This window comes from Mauremys reevesii, linkage group 7 (genome assembly GCF_016161935.1).
Source record: "Mauremys reevesii isolate NIE-2019 linkage group 7, ASM1616193v1, whole genome shotgun sequence".
NCBI lineage: Eukaryota > Metazoa > Chordata > Testudines > Geoemydidae > Mauremys > Mauremys reevesii.
This window is the reverse complement of record NC_052629.1, coordinates 2,762,705-2,778,765: the sequence shown is the minus strand read 5'-3', so window position 1 is coordinate 2,778,765 and position 16,061 is coordinate 2,762,705. Positions and strand designations below refer to the sequence as shown.

Sequence of the window (16,061 nt, the reverse complement as noted above, 5' to 3'; positions counted from 1 at the left end):
GCCTCAGCCACCTCCCTTTAAACAACAAGTGCCGGCAAAACGCACGTCCCAGAGAACCGCCGCGGCACCAACCCCAGCGCAGAGGGCACCGCCGTGCAACGCACCCACAGGAAGAATGGTGACGTTCCCGTTCACGGGGCCGCCGCGCCACACAAAGGGAAGGTGTCAGAGGGTTCAGCCAAAATATATATATGTCAAAGGACTATTTTCTGCTGCGGAAGGATACACTTATTACAAAGGTTGCGTTGCATAGTTATATAAGTGAGTCTTTGAAGCACCTGCCCACTGCCCTAAGTCCCCGGCCAGCCAGTCGGCCGGCCTGCGAGCCCGTCCGTTTCCCCTGATCCTACACTGAGCCTCGTTACCTCATGCTAATTACCGGGGACCACCTGCGGGGCTGTGCCTCATGAAGGCACTTGGCAGTGGGGAAAGCAGCATCCCCCCAGGGCGGGGATGGGGAAACTGAGGCACTAGGCGGTGACGAGAGGAGGTGAAGGCCAAAGGTGGAGCCAGGCGCTCTCGGGTCCCAGGCCTGCCTTCTTTGGGAACACGGGTGCTGGAATGTTCCGCGGGTCCCTGGCCAGGGCTGGGGGGCTTGACGATGAGCCGGGGGGAGGGGTTTGTGGGGCTCCTGCAGGCAAGGGCCCAGCACAGTCAGTGTCATTCCTCCCACCTTGCTGAATTCATCGACGGCCCAGCCCAGAGCAGGGCGACCGGTGCCACATCCCCCCCCCACCCGCCCAGCGCCCGCCCCCCGGCTGTTCAGAACGAGCTGGGCTGGCAAATGAGCCCGTTTCTCCAGGGAGCAGAACCCGCCGGCTGCAAGTACCCCCTGCGCACCCCACACCTGGGCACCCACCCACCCCGTGACGCCCCTGCCAGCAGCGTCCACGGCTGGATCCCAGCGCTCTGCCTCCAGGCACCCCAGGGAGGCGCCCATCTCTGCAGCCCGTCTCCCTCCGGTGGGGGGCAGCCATGGGGCCTGGGCTCCGCTCACTTGGGGCCGCTGCTGGGCGTGTGGCCGGGCTCCGGGTTCTCCTCTTCCTCCAGGTACAGGCACATGCTGTCCACCAGGGAGTCCAGGTCCGCCAGCCCCTGCGGAGACCCAGACGGGGGTGAGCTGCCAGCATGGGAGGGCCCCGCTCTGCCCCGCCGGGGGGGGTGTTCACTGAGTTCCGACCCACCTCCAATGCCTGCTCCTGTCCCCTGCCCTGCCCAAGGCCCCTCCAGGCCCTTCGGGAGACCGTCCCCCAGCCTGAGCCACCCCACCAGTCCCCACCCCGAGGCCGGCAGCCGCCCCCGCGTGCCCGGCTCACCGGGTGCTGGGCCAGCAGCGGGCGCAGGCAGGTTTTCATGCTCTTCCGGAAGGTGTAGGGGTCCTCGCTGCTGGACAGGCTGCTGGGGTCAAAGCAGACGCCCTGGAGGCAAGAGAGGAGGGTGGGGAGGAGGTGAAACCCCACGGCGAACCTGCCCCCCTCTCCCAGTCACCCCGGACCCACCGCCAGGGCCCTGGGCAACAGATCGTAGCTCTGAGCCCCCTGCACGATTCCCCGCAGCCCAGCGCCCCCTAGGGAGCCCCCCGCCTGACCCCGGCAGCCCAGCGCCCCCTAGGGAGCCCCCCGCCCAGCCCCTGCAGCCCAGTGCCCCCTAGGGAGCCCCCAACCGCAGTCCAGCGTCCCCTAGGGAGTGCCCGGCCCTCCACAGCCCAGCGCCCCCTAGGGAGCCCCCCGCCTCACCCCGGCAGCCCAGCGTCCCCTAGGGAGCCCCCACCCACAGCCCAGGATCCCCTAGGGAGCCCCCACCCGCGGTCCAGCGCCCCCTAGGGAGTGCCTGGCCCCCCCGCGGTCCAGCGCCCCCTAGGGGGCCTCCACCCACAGCCCAGCATCCCTTAGGGAGCCCCCCGCCTGACCCCAGCAGCCCAGCGCCCCCTAGGGAGCCCCCCGCCTGTGGTCCAGCGTCCCCTAGGGAGCCCGCCGCTCACGGTCCAGCACCCCCTAAGGAGTCCCCCACATGACCCCTGCAGCCCAGCGCCCCCTAGAGACCCCCCACTTGTGGTCCAGCATCCCCTAGGGAGCCCCCACCCATGGTCCAGCGTCCCCTAGGGAGCCCCCCGCCCGACCCCCGCAGCCCAGCACCCCTTAGACACCCCCCACTCGCGGCCCAGCACCCCCTAGGGAGCCTCCCGCCTGCAGCCCAGCACCCCCTAGAGACCCCCCACAGCACAGCAGCACCCCCTGCTGCAGAGGCAGGGCCGGGGGGACGGGCTGCGGGAAGCCCCTTGTGCAGAGAACAGGGGGCCTGGCGGCCCCGGGACAGGTGCGAGCCCCACCTGGGCCGTGTAGATCGAGGCGGCGCCGACGTCCCCGGGGTGGAAGTGGTGGCGTTTGCAGAAGCTCAGGAAGCTCAGCACCTCCCGCAGGGCTCGAGCTCCCTCCAGGCCGGGCCCCTCGGGCGGCCGCCCCACCGCTGAGGAGGGCAGAGGAGACAGATCAGTGACCGGGACCCCGCAGGCCCAGGCTGCCCCGTCCCTCCAGCCAGGGCGACCCTCCCTCTCCTGGGACCAGGGAGCTGCCAGCGCCGGCGGCTTAGACTCGGGGACCATCGCGTCCCGGCAGGGCCCCCCGGCCCCAGCCCCCAGCCCCCAGCCCCAGGGAGGAAAGGGGCTGCCCAGAGAACCGCCACTCGGCTGGGATCCTGCCCCACACTCCTGGGAGCCCGGGGGCCCCACTAGCCCATCTCCTGCCTCTGGGAGCCACTAGGCACCCAGCCCCCCGCTGGCCGCACCAGCGACTCGGCCGTTTCCAGGGCCTCCCCCAGGCGACTCCAGCCCGACCTGGGCCAGGTGCTGGGGATCTCGGCGCTGCCTCCCCTCCATTAACAGGACGCTGGTGGGCCGAGGGCAGGAACCTCTCCACCGCAGCCCGGCCCCCGTGCCCTGCCGGGCGCTCACCGCGCACGTCCCTGTCCTCCATGAGGTAGAGGATGGAGCCGCTGCGGTCGTACAGGACGGCGTAGGGCACCAGCACCGTGGGGTGCGGGGGCAGGAACAGGAAATTGTGTAACATCTTCCTCCAGTCGGAGACCACGGGCACCTGGCAAACAGAGGAGAGGCTGAGACTGTGTCCTGGGCCTCAACCAGCATCAACTGGGGCCCCTCAGTCCCGACCCGCAGCCCCCTGTCAGCTCAGCCCTGGCCCCCCCCATCCCCCACAGCTCTGATGGGACCCCTCACTCCCGACCCGCAGCCCCCTGCCAGCCCAGCCCTGGGCTCCCCCCTTCCCCACAGCTCTGCCGGGACCCCTCACTCCCGACCCGCAGCCCCCAGTCAGCTCAGCCCTGGGCCCCCCCCATCCCCCGCAGCTCTGATGGGACCCCTCACTCCCGACCCGCAGCCCCCTGCCAGCTCAGCCCTGGGCTCCCCTCCCAGCTCTGCCAGTGCCCCTCAGTCCTGACCTGCAGCCCCTGCTGGCCCAGTCCTGGGCTTCCCCACCCCAGCTCTGCCGGTGCCCCTCACTCCTGACCCGCAGCCCCCTGCCAGCTCAGCCCTGGGCTCCCCTCCCAGCTCTGCCGGTGCCCCTCACTCCCGACCCACAGCTCTGGGCTTCCCCTGCCACAACCCTGAGAACAGGGGTGCAAATGCCCATTCCTGGCCTCTCCCTCCCCAAACACACCTCGGCTCTGGACCAAGGACACCCCACTCCAACCCCCTCGTTCGGGCCAGGCCCTGGGGTCAGCTGCCGGGCCACACTGGGCCGTTGCGAGCCGGAGAAGCCGAAACTGGCTCTTCCCCGGAGCTAAATCGGGCGCCGGTTTCCAGAGGCCGCCGTCGACGGCCATCAATAGCGCTCGGTTAATTAATTTGATGGGAACAGCAGGGACCACACTTTGCATTTAGTGAAGTTCCGAGAACTTCCAACCTCATCTTCATAATTGGCCTCATAAATTTGAGGAAAGAGAGAAATCAGCAAAGCAGGAGGAGGGAGAGGAGGGGGAGGAACCGCTGCGCGCGGCAGAGAAGAGAAGTGGCGCCATTTGGTGTCCTTATTTAATTTGATTGCACAGATCCATCTTCCCCCTCCCTCCAGCAGCCCCCGCACTCCCTGCTGGATTGACCTAATCATGATAAATTCATATTCATTTCCCCGCCTGCGCCGGCGGGGGGAGCGCGCTCGTCACGCCCGCCCGGCCGCCACGCCATTAGCTCCTGCAAATATTTACTCATGAATATTAAGCTCTGCCATTAACATGCAAAACCCACTGACGCCCCCCACCCAGGCCCCCCCGAGTCCCGGTGTCCTCCCAGGTCTCCCATGCTGCAGCGGGCGCCAGGCAGGTGTGATTAAACATTGAGATGGGTGGAGGAGCCGGTGATTAAAGCTCGGCACTCCCCGGGGATGGGGAGCAGACAGGGTGTGGGGGGTCCGTGTGGATCAGGCCCTGGGAGGTGCTGAGGAGAGGTCAGAGATTCTGCATCGCCCTCACCCCCCCTCAGCCCAATGGCCTAATGGTTAGTGCTGGGTTGGCTGGGCCCCACTGCTATTTCTGCCCTTGGCTCCCTCTTGCAGCCCAGGGGGCTGCGGGTCGGGAGTGAGGGGCACCGGCAGAGCTGTGGGGGGCAGGGCTGGGCCGGCAGGGGGCTGCGGGTCGGGAGTGAGGGGCACCGGCAGAGCTGAGGGGGGAGCCCAGGGCTGGGCTAGCAGGGGGCTGCGGGTCGGGAGTGAGGGGCACCGGCAGAGCTGTGGGGGGAGCCCAGGGCTGGGCTAGCAGGGGCTGCAGGTCAGGAGTGAGGGGCATTGGCAGAGCTGTGGGAGGCAGGGCTGGGCTAGCAGGGGCTGCGGGTCGGGAGTGAGGGGCACTGGCAGGGCTGGGGGGGAACACAGGGCTGGGCTAGCAGGGGCTGCGGGTCGGGAGTGAGGGGCACCGGCAGGGCTGTGGGGGGCAGGGCTGGGCTAGCAGGGGGCTGCGGGTCGGGAGTGAGGGGCACCGGCAGAGCTGTGGGGGGCAGGGCTGGGCTAGCAGGGGCTGCGGGTCGGGAGTGAGGGGCACCGGCAGAGCTGTGGGGGCCCAAGGCTGGGCTAGCAGGGGCTGCGGGTCGGGAGTGAGGGGCACCGGCAGAGCTGGGGGGGCCCAAGGCTGGGCTAGCAGGGGCTGCGGGTCGGGAGTGAGGGGCACCGGCAGAGCTGTGGGGGGCAGGGCTGGGCTAGCAGGGGGCTGCGGGTCGGGAGTGAGGGGCACCGGCAGAGCTGGGGGGGGTAGCACCGTAACAGCAGGGGGCTGTTCCCAGCTCCAGGACCTCCCCCTCCATTTTCAGCTGCTGTAACATTTGGTTTATTTTTAATTTTCAGGATCATCAGATTCACAGCCAGTGGGGAGGGGGGGGGCAGCCCCTTCCTGGGAAGCAGGAGCCAGGAGGCTGTGGAATGACAGTGCATTAGAGCCGCGTAATGTCCCCATCGCTCACCATGGGCCGCTCTCGGCCCCCCTCCCACCACGCAGCCCCTCAGACGCCGACGCGGGACTGTCCCCTGCTGGCCGGAGCGGGCCCAGCCCAGGCCCCTCTGCAGGGCTCTCTGGAGCTCTGGACAGGGCAGTTCCTTGGCCACGCACCTTTTTCATCAGCATGGTCTCCCCGGTGACCCGGTCCCGCGTGCGGAACCAGCGATCCGCCAGCTTCTCCGTGACGTAGAACTGCCGGCCCAGCGCGTAGTACAGGAAGAGGCTGCAGTGGGGCAGGGTCGTGGCCAGCTTCCGCCCGTCCCGCTGTCAAGGAGAAGGCGTTTTAATGAACATCCCAACGGCCAGACCGGGTCAGACCAAAGGTCCATCCAGCCCAGTGTCCTGTCTGCCGACTGGCCAGTGCCAGGTGCCCCAGAGGGAATGAACAGAACAGGGCCGTTATCGAGTGACCCACCCCCTGTCGCCCATTCCCAGCTTCTGGCAAACAGAGGCAGGGACACCGTCCCTGCCCAGCCTGGCTAATAGCCATCGATGGACCTGCCCTCCATGAATTCATCCAGTTCTTTTTTGAACCTTGTTATAGTCTTGGCCTTCACAACATCCCCTGGCAACAGGTTGACCGTGCGCTGTGTGAAGAAATACCTCCTTGTGTTTGTTTTAACCTGCTGCCTGTTCATTTCATTGGGTGACCCCCTAGTTCTTGTGTTATGAGAAGGCGTAAATAACACTGCCTGATTTACTTCCTCCACATCAGTCATAATTTTATAGACCTCAGTCATATCTCCCCTTAGCCGTCTCTTTTCCAAGCTGAAAAGTCCCAGTCTTATTAATCTCTCCTCGTACGGAAGCTGTTCCATCCCCCCCATCATTTTTGTTGCCCTTTTCTGAACCTTTTCTAAGTCCAATATCTCTTTTTTGAGATGGGGCGACCACATCTGCACACAGTATTCAAGATCTGGGCGTCCCAGGGATTTATATATGATATTTTCTGTCTTATGATCTCTCCCTTTTTTAAAGATTCCCAACATTCTGTTCGCTTTTTGACAGCTGCTGCTGCACATTGAGTGGATGATTTCAGAGAACTATCCACAATGAGTCCAAGGTCTCTTTCTCCAGTGGTAACAGCTAATTTAGACCCCACCATTGTATATGTATAGTTGGGATGATGTTTTCCAATGTGCATCACTTTGCATTTGTCAACACTGAATTTCATCTGCCATTTTGTTGCCCAGTCACCCAGTTTTGTGAGATCCTTTTGTAGCTCTTCGCCGTCTGCCTGGGACTTAACTATCTGGAGTAGTTTTGTAAAATTCTGCAAATGTTGCCACCTCACTGTTTACCCCTTTTCCCAGATCATTTCTGAATGTTGACTAGGGCTGGTCCCAGAACAGACCCCTTGGGGACACCCCTATTGACCTCTCTCCATTCTGAAAACTGACCATTGATTCCTACCCTGTGTTCCTGTCTTTTAACCAGTTCCCGACCCATGAGAGAACCTCCCCTCCGGCCCCAGGACAGCTCACTTTGCTTAAGAGCCTTGTTAAAAGCTTTCTGCAAGGCCAAGCACACGGTACAGACGGGGTCACATTCACCCTTTGGGCCACAGCGTTGCACTGGGAGCCCACATTTAGCTGATTGTCCAGCACGACCCCCAAGTCTTTGTCAGAGTCGCTGTGTCCCAGGATAGTGACTCCTCCCCCGCCCCCCCGCCCCGAGGGCTGGCTGCATTCGTCATACGCATTGTTTGCTTATCCCCGGCTCGCCCTGCACCGGGGACCTGTCCTCTCCATTACTCCCCACTCCCCCAGGTGTGCGTCACCTGCAAACGTTACCAGGGAGGCTTTTCGGTTTCCTTCCAGGTCACTGAGCACAATGGGAGGTGGCGCAGGCCCAAGAACCGGCCCTGGCAGGATTCCCCCAGAAACACCCCCGCTCAGTGATGATTCCCCGTTTACATTTTGAGACCCATCAGCCAGTTTTCAGTCCATGTCCCGTGGCCGGGGTAATTTGAGATCGTGCTAGTTTTTTAGGCAAAATAACACGTGGTACCAAGTCAAGCACGTGCCATGGCCTTTGGGGGTGAAAGGAAACTCAGGGCCCTGCGTCAAGCTGCCTAGAGGTACGTGAACCTCATGGAGAAATCAGGCTTCAGGGCATAAACCTGCAGGGTCAGGAAGGAATTTTGACAGCAGCTGTACAATTAACCAGGTGCATTATGGGGATCTGGCCTGACTGTGGGTCACAGGTGTGATGCTGGCAGACGAGGCACCAACTCGCCTGGGCACTGGCCAATACACAGCTGGAGTCCAGCTCCTGTGGGTTAATCCTGCTACCACAGGTATTCGATTGATCAGCAGCCGCGTTGCGAGTCTCTGTGACCGCGGATCGCCGTACAGGGCAGGGGCATTAACCAGAGCGAAGAGCTGCGGCGAGCGCAGGAGCTCCGGGGCTGGAGAGGGTCTTGGAGGCTGGGTTACCGCCCTGCCTGGCCACACCCAGAGTACTAGCTGCAAACGCTGGCTCAGGTCACAAGGGGAACCGAAGCAGGTAAGACCAGAGGAGCTGCCAGGCTGGGTCAGACCAAGGGTCCATCTAGCCCAGCGGCCAGGGCAGTTACGAGGTGGAGGGAGCTGGCAACAGGGAATCCAGCAGGAGGCTCGGCGTGAGCAGCAGGCTGCATTTAAAAAGTGCCGGACTACATGGCCGGGGGCTGTGGGGTGGGATGGGGGCACCGGTGGGAGGGTGAGGCTCTGGGTCAGGATCAAAGGGCATCGCAGAGCTGGGGGGGGGGGAGATCTAGGGCTGGGAAAGCCGTGGGGCGGACGGGAGAGGTTCAAACCAACGAGCTCATTGGATCAAGGATTGTCCTTTCTTAGCTGCGTACCGCACCTGGCACATTGGGGGCACTCCTGTCATCCGGGGGAAGTCAACCTCTGCCATACCAGGACCCCTCCCATCTAGCCACGACCCCCACCCCCCATAGCAGGAGGGGACGCCTGGCAGAGAACCCCTGCTGGGGGTCACAGTTACTAGTGGGCTCAGGGACGCAGCCGGCCGCAGGCAGGGGAGAGGGGTTAAGCCCGAGCCAGGTTCCTCGCCCGCTCAGCTCCCTGCCGGGCTGCAGCGACTCCCGAGACGGGCACCCGGCGGGCGAGCTGGCGGCACTCACCATGGGCAGGATGGCCAGCCCCAGCGCCGCGTGCTCCTCCACTCGGCCCAGGACCAGGCCCGAATCCAGGAGCGAGAAGCAGCCGCCCTCGGCGTCCAGGAACGTCCGTCTCAGCTCCTCCAGGAGGGACAGGCCGCACGCCTTGCTGAGCCTCCCGTAGGCGTCCTCCACGGACGTCTTAGTGGGAGCGCTGGCACCCGCGGGCCCCAGGCCCCCGACTTGCTGGGCCTGGCTGGCTGGATCCGGGGAGACGGGCCTGCTGCTTTCACGGCCCGGGCCAGCCGAGCCAACAGAGCTCCCGGTCCCCAGCCGCCTCCCCAGCTCGGTACCCCAGGGCCGTCCCATAACTGCCTCCTCCTCTGTCCCGCCAGGACCTTCCGGCGCTAGCTCCTCTCCCCGTGGGTCTGCTGAGGGGGGCTCTGGCTCTGGCTCAGGGGGGACGCACGGGGCCAGCCCGCTCCCCACTGCATGGGGGATGTCCCGTGCCCCTTCCTGGCCGATCACCAGCTCCCTCGCGCCCTCGCTCAGCACGATGCTGCCGTCCCGCCGCGGCTCGGCTGCCGTTTCCGACGCCAAGGGGTCACGCCCACAGCCTGCACCCTCAGCCAGGCGTGCGCCCGCCCTGCCTGCCGAGAGGCCGAGAGCTGCGCTGGGAAGGACGCCTGCACAGCTCTGCTCTTCCCGGAGCCCACGGCGACTCTCTGGCGGAGACACATCCCGTCCCGGCTGCACCGGGCAGAGCCGCGCCTCAGCCCAGGGGGAGCAGCCTTCTCGGATGGGGGGCTTCTCCAAGGCCAAGGGGGGAGCCGTCCTGTCCTCCAGCCACGGCTTGGTCTCTGGGCCCTCCCAGAGCTCTAGCTCCAGGCCTTTGAGGCCCCCGCACCTCCCTGGCTCTCCCCCAGGCCCGCTGCTCAGCCTGGCCGTCCCGGCGGGCAGCTCGCTGGGCTGCAGGGTCAGGCGGGGGTCTCGGGGCGGGGGCGCAGAGTTGGTCCCGAAGCTGAACGGCAGGGTGGACTGGCCAAAGCCCTTCCCCGGGCAGGACCCCGGGGGCAGCTTGTGGTAGGGGGTGTTCCAGAGCCGGCAGCCGGCGCCAGGCTGGGGTCCCGTCTGCAGCTTAGCGAAGCCGCAGCAGCGGCAGCCGGCGGGAGAGGGGGGGCCCTCGTAGCCCGGCGCAGGCAGCGCCCCCGTCTCGCTGACGGCCGTCTTGATGGCGTGCTGATGGCTCCGCGTCCCCCCCGAAGGCAGCAGCGCGGCGGTGAGGTCGATGTCGGTCTCCGTGGCGATGGGGGACCCGGTGCGCTGCATGGTGACCCCGCGCGGATGGTGGCTCCCCGGCAGGAACAGCCCTGGGAGGAGACACAAAGGACGGCGGTGACAGGCGCAGGCCTCTGGGCCCGTCACTGACCCCTCCCCTGAGCAGATCTCCCCAGCCAGGGGCCGGGCCGAGGAGAGACGAGGGGAAGCTCAGGGGCTGGCCCCAGCCCTCCCTGGCCCCAGGCCTGGGCACGCTCCCTGGGTGCCCCCCACCTACCCCGGCAGCGACCCCTCTAGGGTAAGTGGGGGTTGGTCCCCCGGTCCCATTCAGTCCTCGGCCCCCTCTTGGGGTTGCCAGTCAGGGGCCTGGCTAGTGCCCAGCCTGGGGGCTGTTTGTACGTGGACCCCCCCGGGAACCGGGCGGAGCGCGAGCCACTTGGCACAGGTCCCCGCTGGCGTCCCCCCAGCCGGCCACCGGCAGACGGTGCTGCTACCTGCCGGCTGCCCTGGAGGGGGCTGAGCTGCGGGGAGCGGGCCGGCCAGCAGGCCCCCAGGACTGGCTGCGGAGCCGGAGTCACTGAGGGGATTGCACAAGCCTTGTCCACACACGGGCTTGGCAGAGCGGCCACAAGAGGGTGCCCTTCTCACACCGATGCCCAGGGGCCGGGGGGAGCTGGGCACGGTTTGCCATGGCCCGTATGTGAGGAGTCAGCGGCACAGCACCGTAGCCAGGGCTGGGAGCCCGAGGGGCCAGGCAGGGCCTGGGGACCCCCCGCTGCCTGCTCAGCCCCGTCCTAATGCTTTGAGAGCAAGAACGGGGGAGCTTGTGCGCCGCAGGGGCCCCGCTGCCACCCTGGCTGCGAGCTTCCTCCCCGCAGTGCCCTGCCAGTAGCAGGGTCAGTCCCCTCCATCACTCGCTCTGTTCTCAGAGTTTTCCCCACTCAGGAACTTACTAGATTCTCCCGGACCTCACTGGTGTCCAGGATCTGCCCCACGAGGACACTCGCTCACGGCCTTGGCGCCGATCTGGGGGTCAGCTGCAGAGACAGGGGAGTGTCAGTGGGGGAGACGGCTCCTGAGGGGCGGGGGCCTTGCAGCCTGTGCCCTCCCTCAGCCAGCACAGGTGGGGCTCTGGGTTTGGCCTGAGCAAGGCCTCAATCCTGCCCATCAGAGCAGGCCCAAGCCAGATCCAGCCACCCGCTGTGAGCTCCCTGGCAGCAGTGCCCCGCCAATGCCCCATCACTCCCCAGCTCAGGCCCCATTTCCGGGAGGCCTAGGTGGGGTCCTGTCTAAGGCTCATCTGATCCAAGCCCCATGCCCCAGACTGCCTGCACCAGAGCCTCACTTCCCCTTCCCCTGCACAGTTACCCAGGATCACCATCAGTCCCGGAAAACCCATCAGTGCCAGTGTGAGCACCCCAGTACCCCAGGCTGTTAAGCAGAGCCCCATGGGGACAGAACACCGATCCCCTCCTGCACAGGCCCTGACTCCAAAGAGAATCCCCATCAGTTGTTGGCAGTACAGGGCCAATGACACAGAGCACAGCGGCTCCAGCTCCATCCAGCAGAGGGTGGCGGTGGCACAGCACCCTGGTGGCTTATTGCCAAATTCTCCCCCTACCTAGGGACAGCCCCAGATCCAACTCCCCCACCCCAGCCCCCACCCCCAAACTCTGGTGCCGGAGTCTGCCGCACAGATCCAAGGCCCTTCTCTGCCGCATCACCGCCCAGCTGGCCTTGGCCAAGGGCCTGCATGAAACCCGCACGCAGGCAAGGCCGGTTACCTCGCCCCGAGATCCTCCGGCCTACGTGCCGCAGCCCAGGCCCGAGCGCACCGACTCTGCGGCAGCCACCCAGCTTCCTTCCTCTCCACCCTGCCAGGGAAAAGCAACAGCGAGACCGAGAGGGGAGGAAGTGCCGCTGCTGGACCTTAGACAAGCAGCCCTGGCTGGACGCCGCCCCACGGAGCCTGGCCCGCCGTGGCCTGTCCAGCCCCCGACGAACTCCGGGCTGGGGAAGCCGCCCGTCCCCGGGGATCTAACCAGCTGTGGGACATCGATGCCAACCAAGCCCAGGCAGAGCAAGCCCCAGTCGGATGGAAAGCGAAAGCAGGTCCCTCCCCTGCGCATGTGCAGCCAGCTCCGGAGGCCGGGCTTTGCCAGCTGCCCTGGCTGTGTGCCCAGACCTGGCCCACGGCTTGTGAAGGGCCCGGAGAGGCTGCATGGGCAGCGTGAGGTGGCAGGATCGGTTTGCCGGTAGCGGGTCCCCATGGCTTAGTGCCCACCCTGGGATTGGCAGAGTCTGGGACCAGCCACCGAACTGGGGCTGGGTTCAGAACACCCCGAACCGCAGAGTCATTGGCTGGGGGCGGCCTGGAAACGGGGATGCAGACCCCTGACCTCTGCGAAGCAACGACACCAATGAGCTCTGAGCTCAGCTTCCGCGGCAGCAGCCCAGAGAGGAAGGTGATGGGCCCTTCAGCAACGTCTAGCCAGACGCCACAGCAGGGTAGGGAGCCCAGGCCTGTTTCTGCCCAGACCGTCCCCGTGGCACGATGGGGGCCCAGAAAGGCCACGAGCATTACCCCCTAGCAGGTTGGTGTCTTCTCCCAGAGGGGCCCAGCGCAGAACGGGAACTCGGGCGACATTGCCTGGCTCTTCGGGGCCCAGCGGGTGGACGGGCTGAAATCCTGCTCCCCGCACCCCTGCCCAGCCGCCCGGGGGGTGAAGCGGGGAGCCGACAGGGAGGGCGGGGTGAGACTGGCCCAGGGAGGGACGGGCTCGTGAGTGAGGTTACAGCAAAGTGGGAACAGGGCCCAGCGCCAGCATCGCACGGAGTGGCTAGAAGGGCTGGGCACGTAGCCCCGGCTGACCTCGAGCTCCGTGTCCGGACTCACCCCAATGACTGGGGGAACCGGGGGGACCTGCCGGGCCAGCGCCCCTCAGCCGATCACAGCCCCAGGCTCGGCGGCTTGGATCAGACCCTGCCGCTCGGGGAGAAAGGAGCGGAACGAACATGGACAAAGCTGCTGCAGTGGCGCCGCTGGGCGTACGGCCCCCTCGAGCCAGCCCCAGCCCCAGCGGAGACACGGCCGAAGCGGGGTGGGGGGACGGCAGGGAGTTCGCAAAGCCCAAGGAGGGGCAGCTTGGCTCAGCCCTCCCGGCCTGGGGGACCCTGCCACCGGGGGGCTCCCTCCTTGGCAGCAGAACCCCCTGAACGAGTGCCGCGGAGCCAGCTGTCCCTCAGCCAGCTCCGTGCCCCAGCCACACCCTCCCTGGGCGCCGGGGGGCTCAGATCTGCCCACCCAAAGGTCTGGCAGGTCCCTGCGCTGGGCCAGGGGGCCCTGGGCCTCCCCCACCAGCAATGGGAAGAGGACGCAGCCGCGCAGCTTACCCACTCCGAGCCATCATCGCCGCCCCGGCTCCCTGCTCCCGCCCCCGCGCCCGCTCACAAACACCAGCCGAGCCGGAGCCGAGGAGCCAGCCTGCGCTCGGCCTGCATGTCGCAACCTGCAGCCGCGGGGAGAGCCGAGCAGCCCACGTGGGGAGGGGAAGGGCGAACGGGCGAGCGCAGACACCGCCGGGGCTTCTGGCTCCGTCCCAGACCCAGTTCAGCTCCTGGAGGGGAGTCGTGGGCGAGGCTGGGCCTCCTGGATGGGTGTGAATCAACACCCGGGAGCGTCAAGAACTCATGGGACATCTCTGCCGGTGCCCCTCACTCCCAACCCGCAGCCCCTGCCAGGCCAGCCCAGCCCAGCCCAGGGCTCCCCCCAGCTCTGCCAGTGCCCCTCAACCCCGACCCACAGCCCCTGCCAGCCCAGCCCTGCCCCACCAAGCTCTGCTGGTGCCCCTCACTCCCGACCTGCAGCCCCCTGCTAGCCCAGCCCTGGGCTCCCTCCAGCTCTGCTGGTGCCCCTCACTCCCGACCCACAGCCCCTGCTAGTCTGGCACAGGGCACCCAGCTCAGGTTCCTTGTACCTCCCCCACAGCTGTGCCACTGCCTTGCGCTGGATCCTGCCTCTCAGCAAGGAGAGCTGCTGGCGCTTCCCTGACCGCGGGTGGGTACAGCTCCGAGCACCCAGAGCCTTCCCGGCCCCCGACACAGCTCCCGTGGGGCTGGCTTCCAGCAACCCCAAGGCCGTGGTGTTGCTAACCAGGCACTGGCAGGATAGCGCCCTGGGCCAGCGCGGGCTGGGAGCTGCGCCAGGTGGGGCTGGGCACGCTGCGAACCCCACCGAACGGGAGGCAACAATCCACCTGCCCCACAGGATGGGCGGTCTCTGCTCTGGGGGAGGAGGGGGAGGAGGCACCCTTCCCTGGGCCAATGCCAGGCCTGAGCGGCAGATAAATGCGCCCATTTCCCAGGTCCCCTGCCCATCCCCCAATTACAGACGGGGGGAGGGGGGCTGCACAGTTAACGCCTGGAGCTCTGCGGGGGTCGCTGGCTACGCCCACCCAAGGAGCTGGGGGGTGGTTCCCAGTGTACCACACTGGCTCTGCGGGTACCAAGGGCAGCGCAGCCGGGGTAGCAGTGGCGGAGGCTCGGCTGAGCCATGGGCACGTCCCTTGACACGGTTCGGCCGGGCTGCCACGGCCACGCTGCTCTTCAGCCAGGCCCGGTCCGTGAGCGGGGAGCACACCCCTCGCTCGCAGACGTAGCCTGCCGCTGACCGTCCCGGGGGAGGGACAACGCCCCCAGACCCCTCCAGGGGACGCAGCCCAATACGCTGGCGGGCTGAGGCGCTGCTCCTCATGCTGGAGCGCGTGTGTGAGGCCGGCCGAGAGCTGGCTGGGACCCGTGGGACGCACTCTGTAGGCTGCAGACAGCCGCAGCCCCTGCCCCGCTAACACAGGGCGAGGGGCCTGGCTCCCAAGCCAGACTCGAGGGATGGGACCCACGTCTCCTTCCCTCTGCCGGGCTGGGCCGTCCAGGGCCGGTAAGTATCCGCTCAGCAGCGCCACCCTGAGCCGGACGAGCAGAGAATAACGCTGGCCGCGGCCCCCACACCGCACTCCCCAGAGACGTCTGCCCCAGGAGAAGGGGCCGGCCGGGCCAGGCACTCCCCCCTGCAGATCAGGCCCGTCTTTGGCCAGGCGAGTCTCGGGGGTGAACTGCCCGTTGACCCCCTCGCCCTGCCCCGGCACAGAGAAAAGCTTGCTTGCTTTCCGTGCCAGCTAATTTCCAAGCCGGGGGTGGGGGCACAGCCAGGCCGGGGAGGGGCAGGCCCAGGCCCCGATGACATTACGACTTCGACAACGACGTGCGACCCCGCGGTGCGAATTCTCTCACGGGCTGGATCTGCAGGGCCTGGCCACCCCTCGCCGGGACAGAATCCATGACAAAGGAGCTGGGCTGCGGGGGGCAGGAGCCTCAAGGCTCCTTCTGGGGGCTGGGAGAAGTGGCCCCCATCAAGCTCTGGCTGCTGTAAGAGCAGCAGCATCACCCCAGCTCCGTCACACACCTGGGCTTCCGCTCGTAAAAGCCCTTGGAACTCCAGGCCAGGCTCTTTGATGAGCTGCAGCCTCTGGTTGGCGCCTGGGTGTGAATTGTGGCTCTGGTCCCCGCTGCAGAGAGACTGACAAAGGAGGAGGGCGGGTGGCGGCCCCATCTCACACTCCCAGCCAGCGAATGGCTCACGGGTGCGAAGTCCAGGGCAGGTGGAGTGGGGACTCGGCCCACGGCTCTGCCCAGCGCTGCAGAGGGGCGTTCTCGCGGCGAGCAGGGCCTGGCGCAGGCGGGAGGTGCCGTTAGACGGGACAGAGTGAGTGGAGAGGGCACTGCCCAGGGCCTTGTCCCATCTAATCTCCCGTCCCCAGGGACAGGACTCCACAGCCCAGCAGATCTCACTGGGGCAGGGAAGCTGATCTTGCTGGTTAGCCCGTTTCTCCTTCCTCTTTCCACCCCCTTCCCCCCCTGGCTACACCCCTGGGGCCCCTCAATGGTCCCCCTCCATCCTTGCTCCTTTCAAACACACGGATGCTCCTCTGTCCTCTGCCAAGAGAGACTCACTCAGCGGTTCCACCCGCCCTCGCAGGCCCCCCGTTCTCAGCTCCGGCCATTGCAGGACGGAGGGGCCTGGCCCGGAAAGAGTCAGGGCAGCTGTGATGCCTCCGTCTGCTCCGCGTCACACTCGGCTCAGCCTGCCCCAACCACGGCCACCAGTTAACCAGGGCACAAGGAC

The 16,061-nt window shown here is 66.4% G+C and overlaps 1 protein-coding gene across 2 annotated transcripts; it reads right to left on the bottom strand.

The window, feature by feature from the left end:
- Positions 1–211: 211 nt before the first annotated feature.
- On the bottom strand, positions 212–13,296 carry LOC120409338. Of its 2 annotated transcripts, XM_039547212.1 has the most exons (9): positions 13,274–13,296; positions 11,665–11,754; positions 10,834–10,917; positions 8,627–9,972; positions 5,608–5,760; positions 2,951–3,092; positions 2,330–2,466; positions 1,317–1,418; positions 212–1,095 (listed from the first exon to the last, which is right to left on the bottom strand). In XM_039547212.1, the coding sequence occupies exons 4-9, from the start codon at positions 9,929–9,931 to the stop codon at positions 994–996; spliced, it is 1,941 nt and encodes a 646-aa protein (XP_039403146.1). In that variant the 5' UTR covers positions 9,932–9,972; positions 10,834–10,917; positions 11,665–11,754; positions 13,274–13,296; the 3' UTR covers positions 212–993. The 2 variants fall into 2 exon arrangements, with proteins under 2 accessions (XP_039403146.1, XP_039403147.1); XM_039547213.1 differs by lacking the exons at positions 11,665–11,754; positions 13,274–13,296 and adding an exon at positions 11,810–12,010.
- Positions 13,297–16,061: the final 2,765 nt, after the last annotated feature.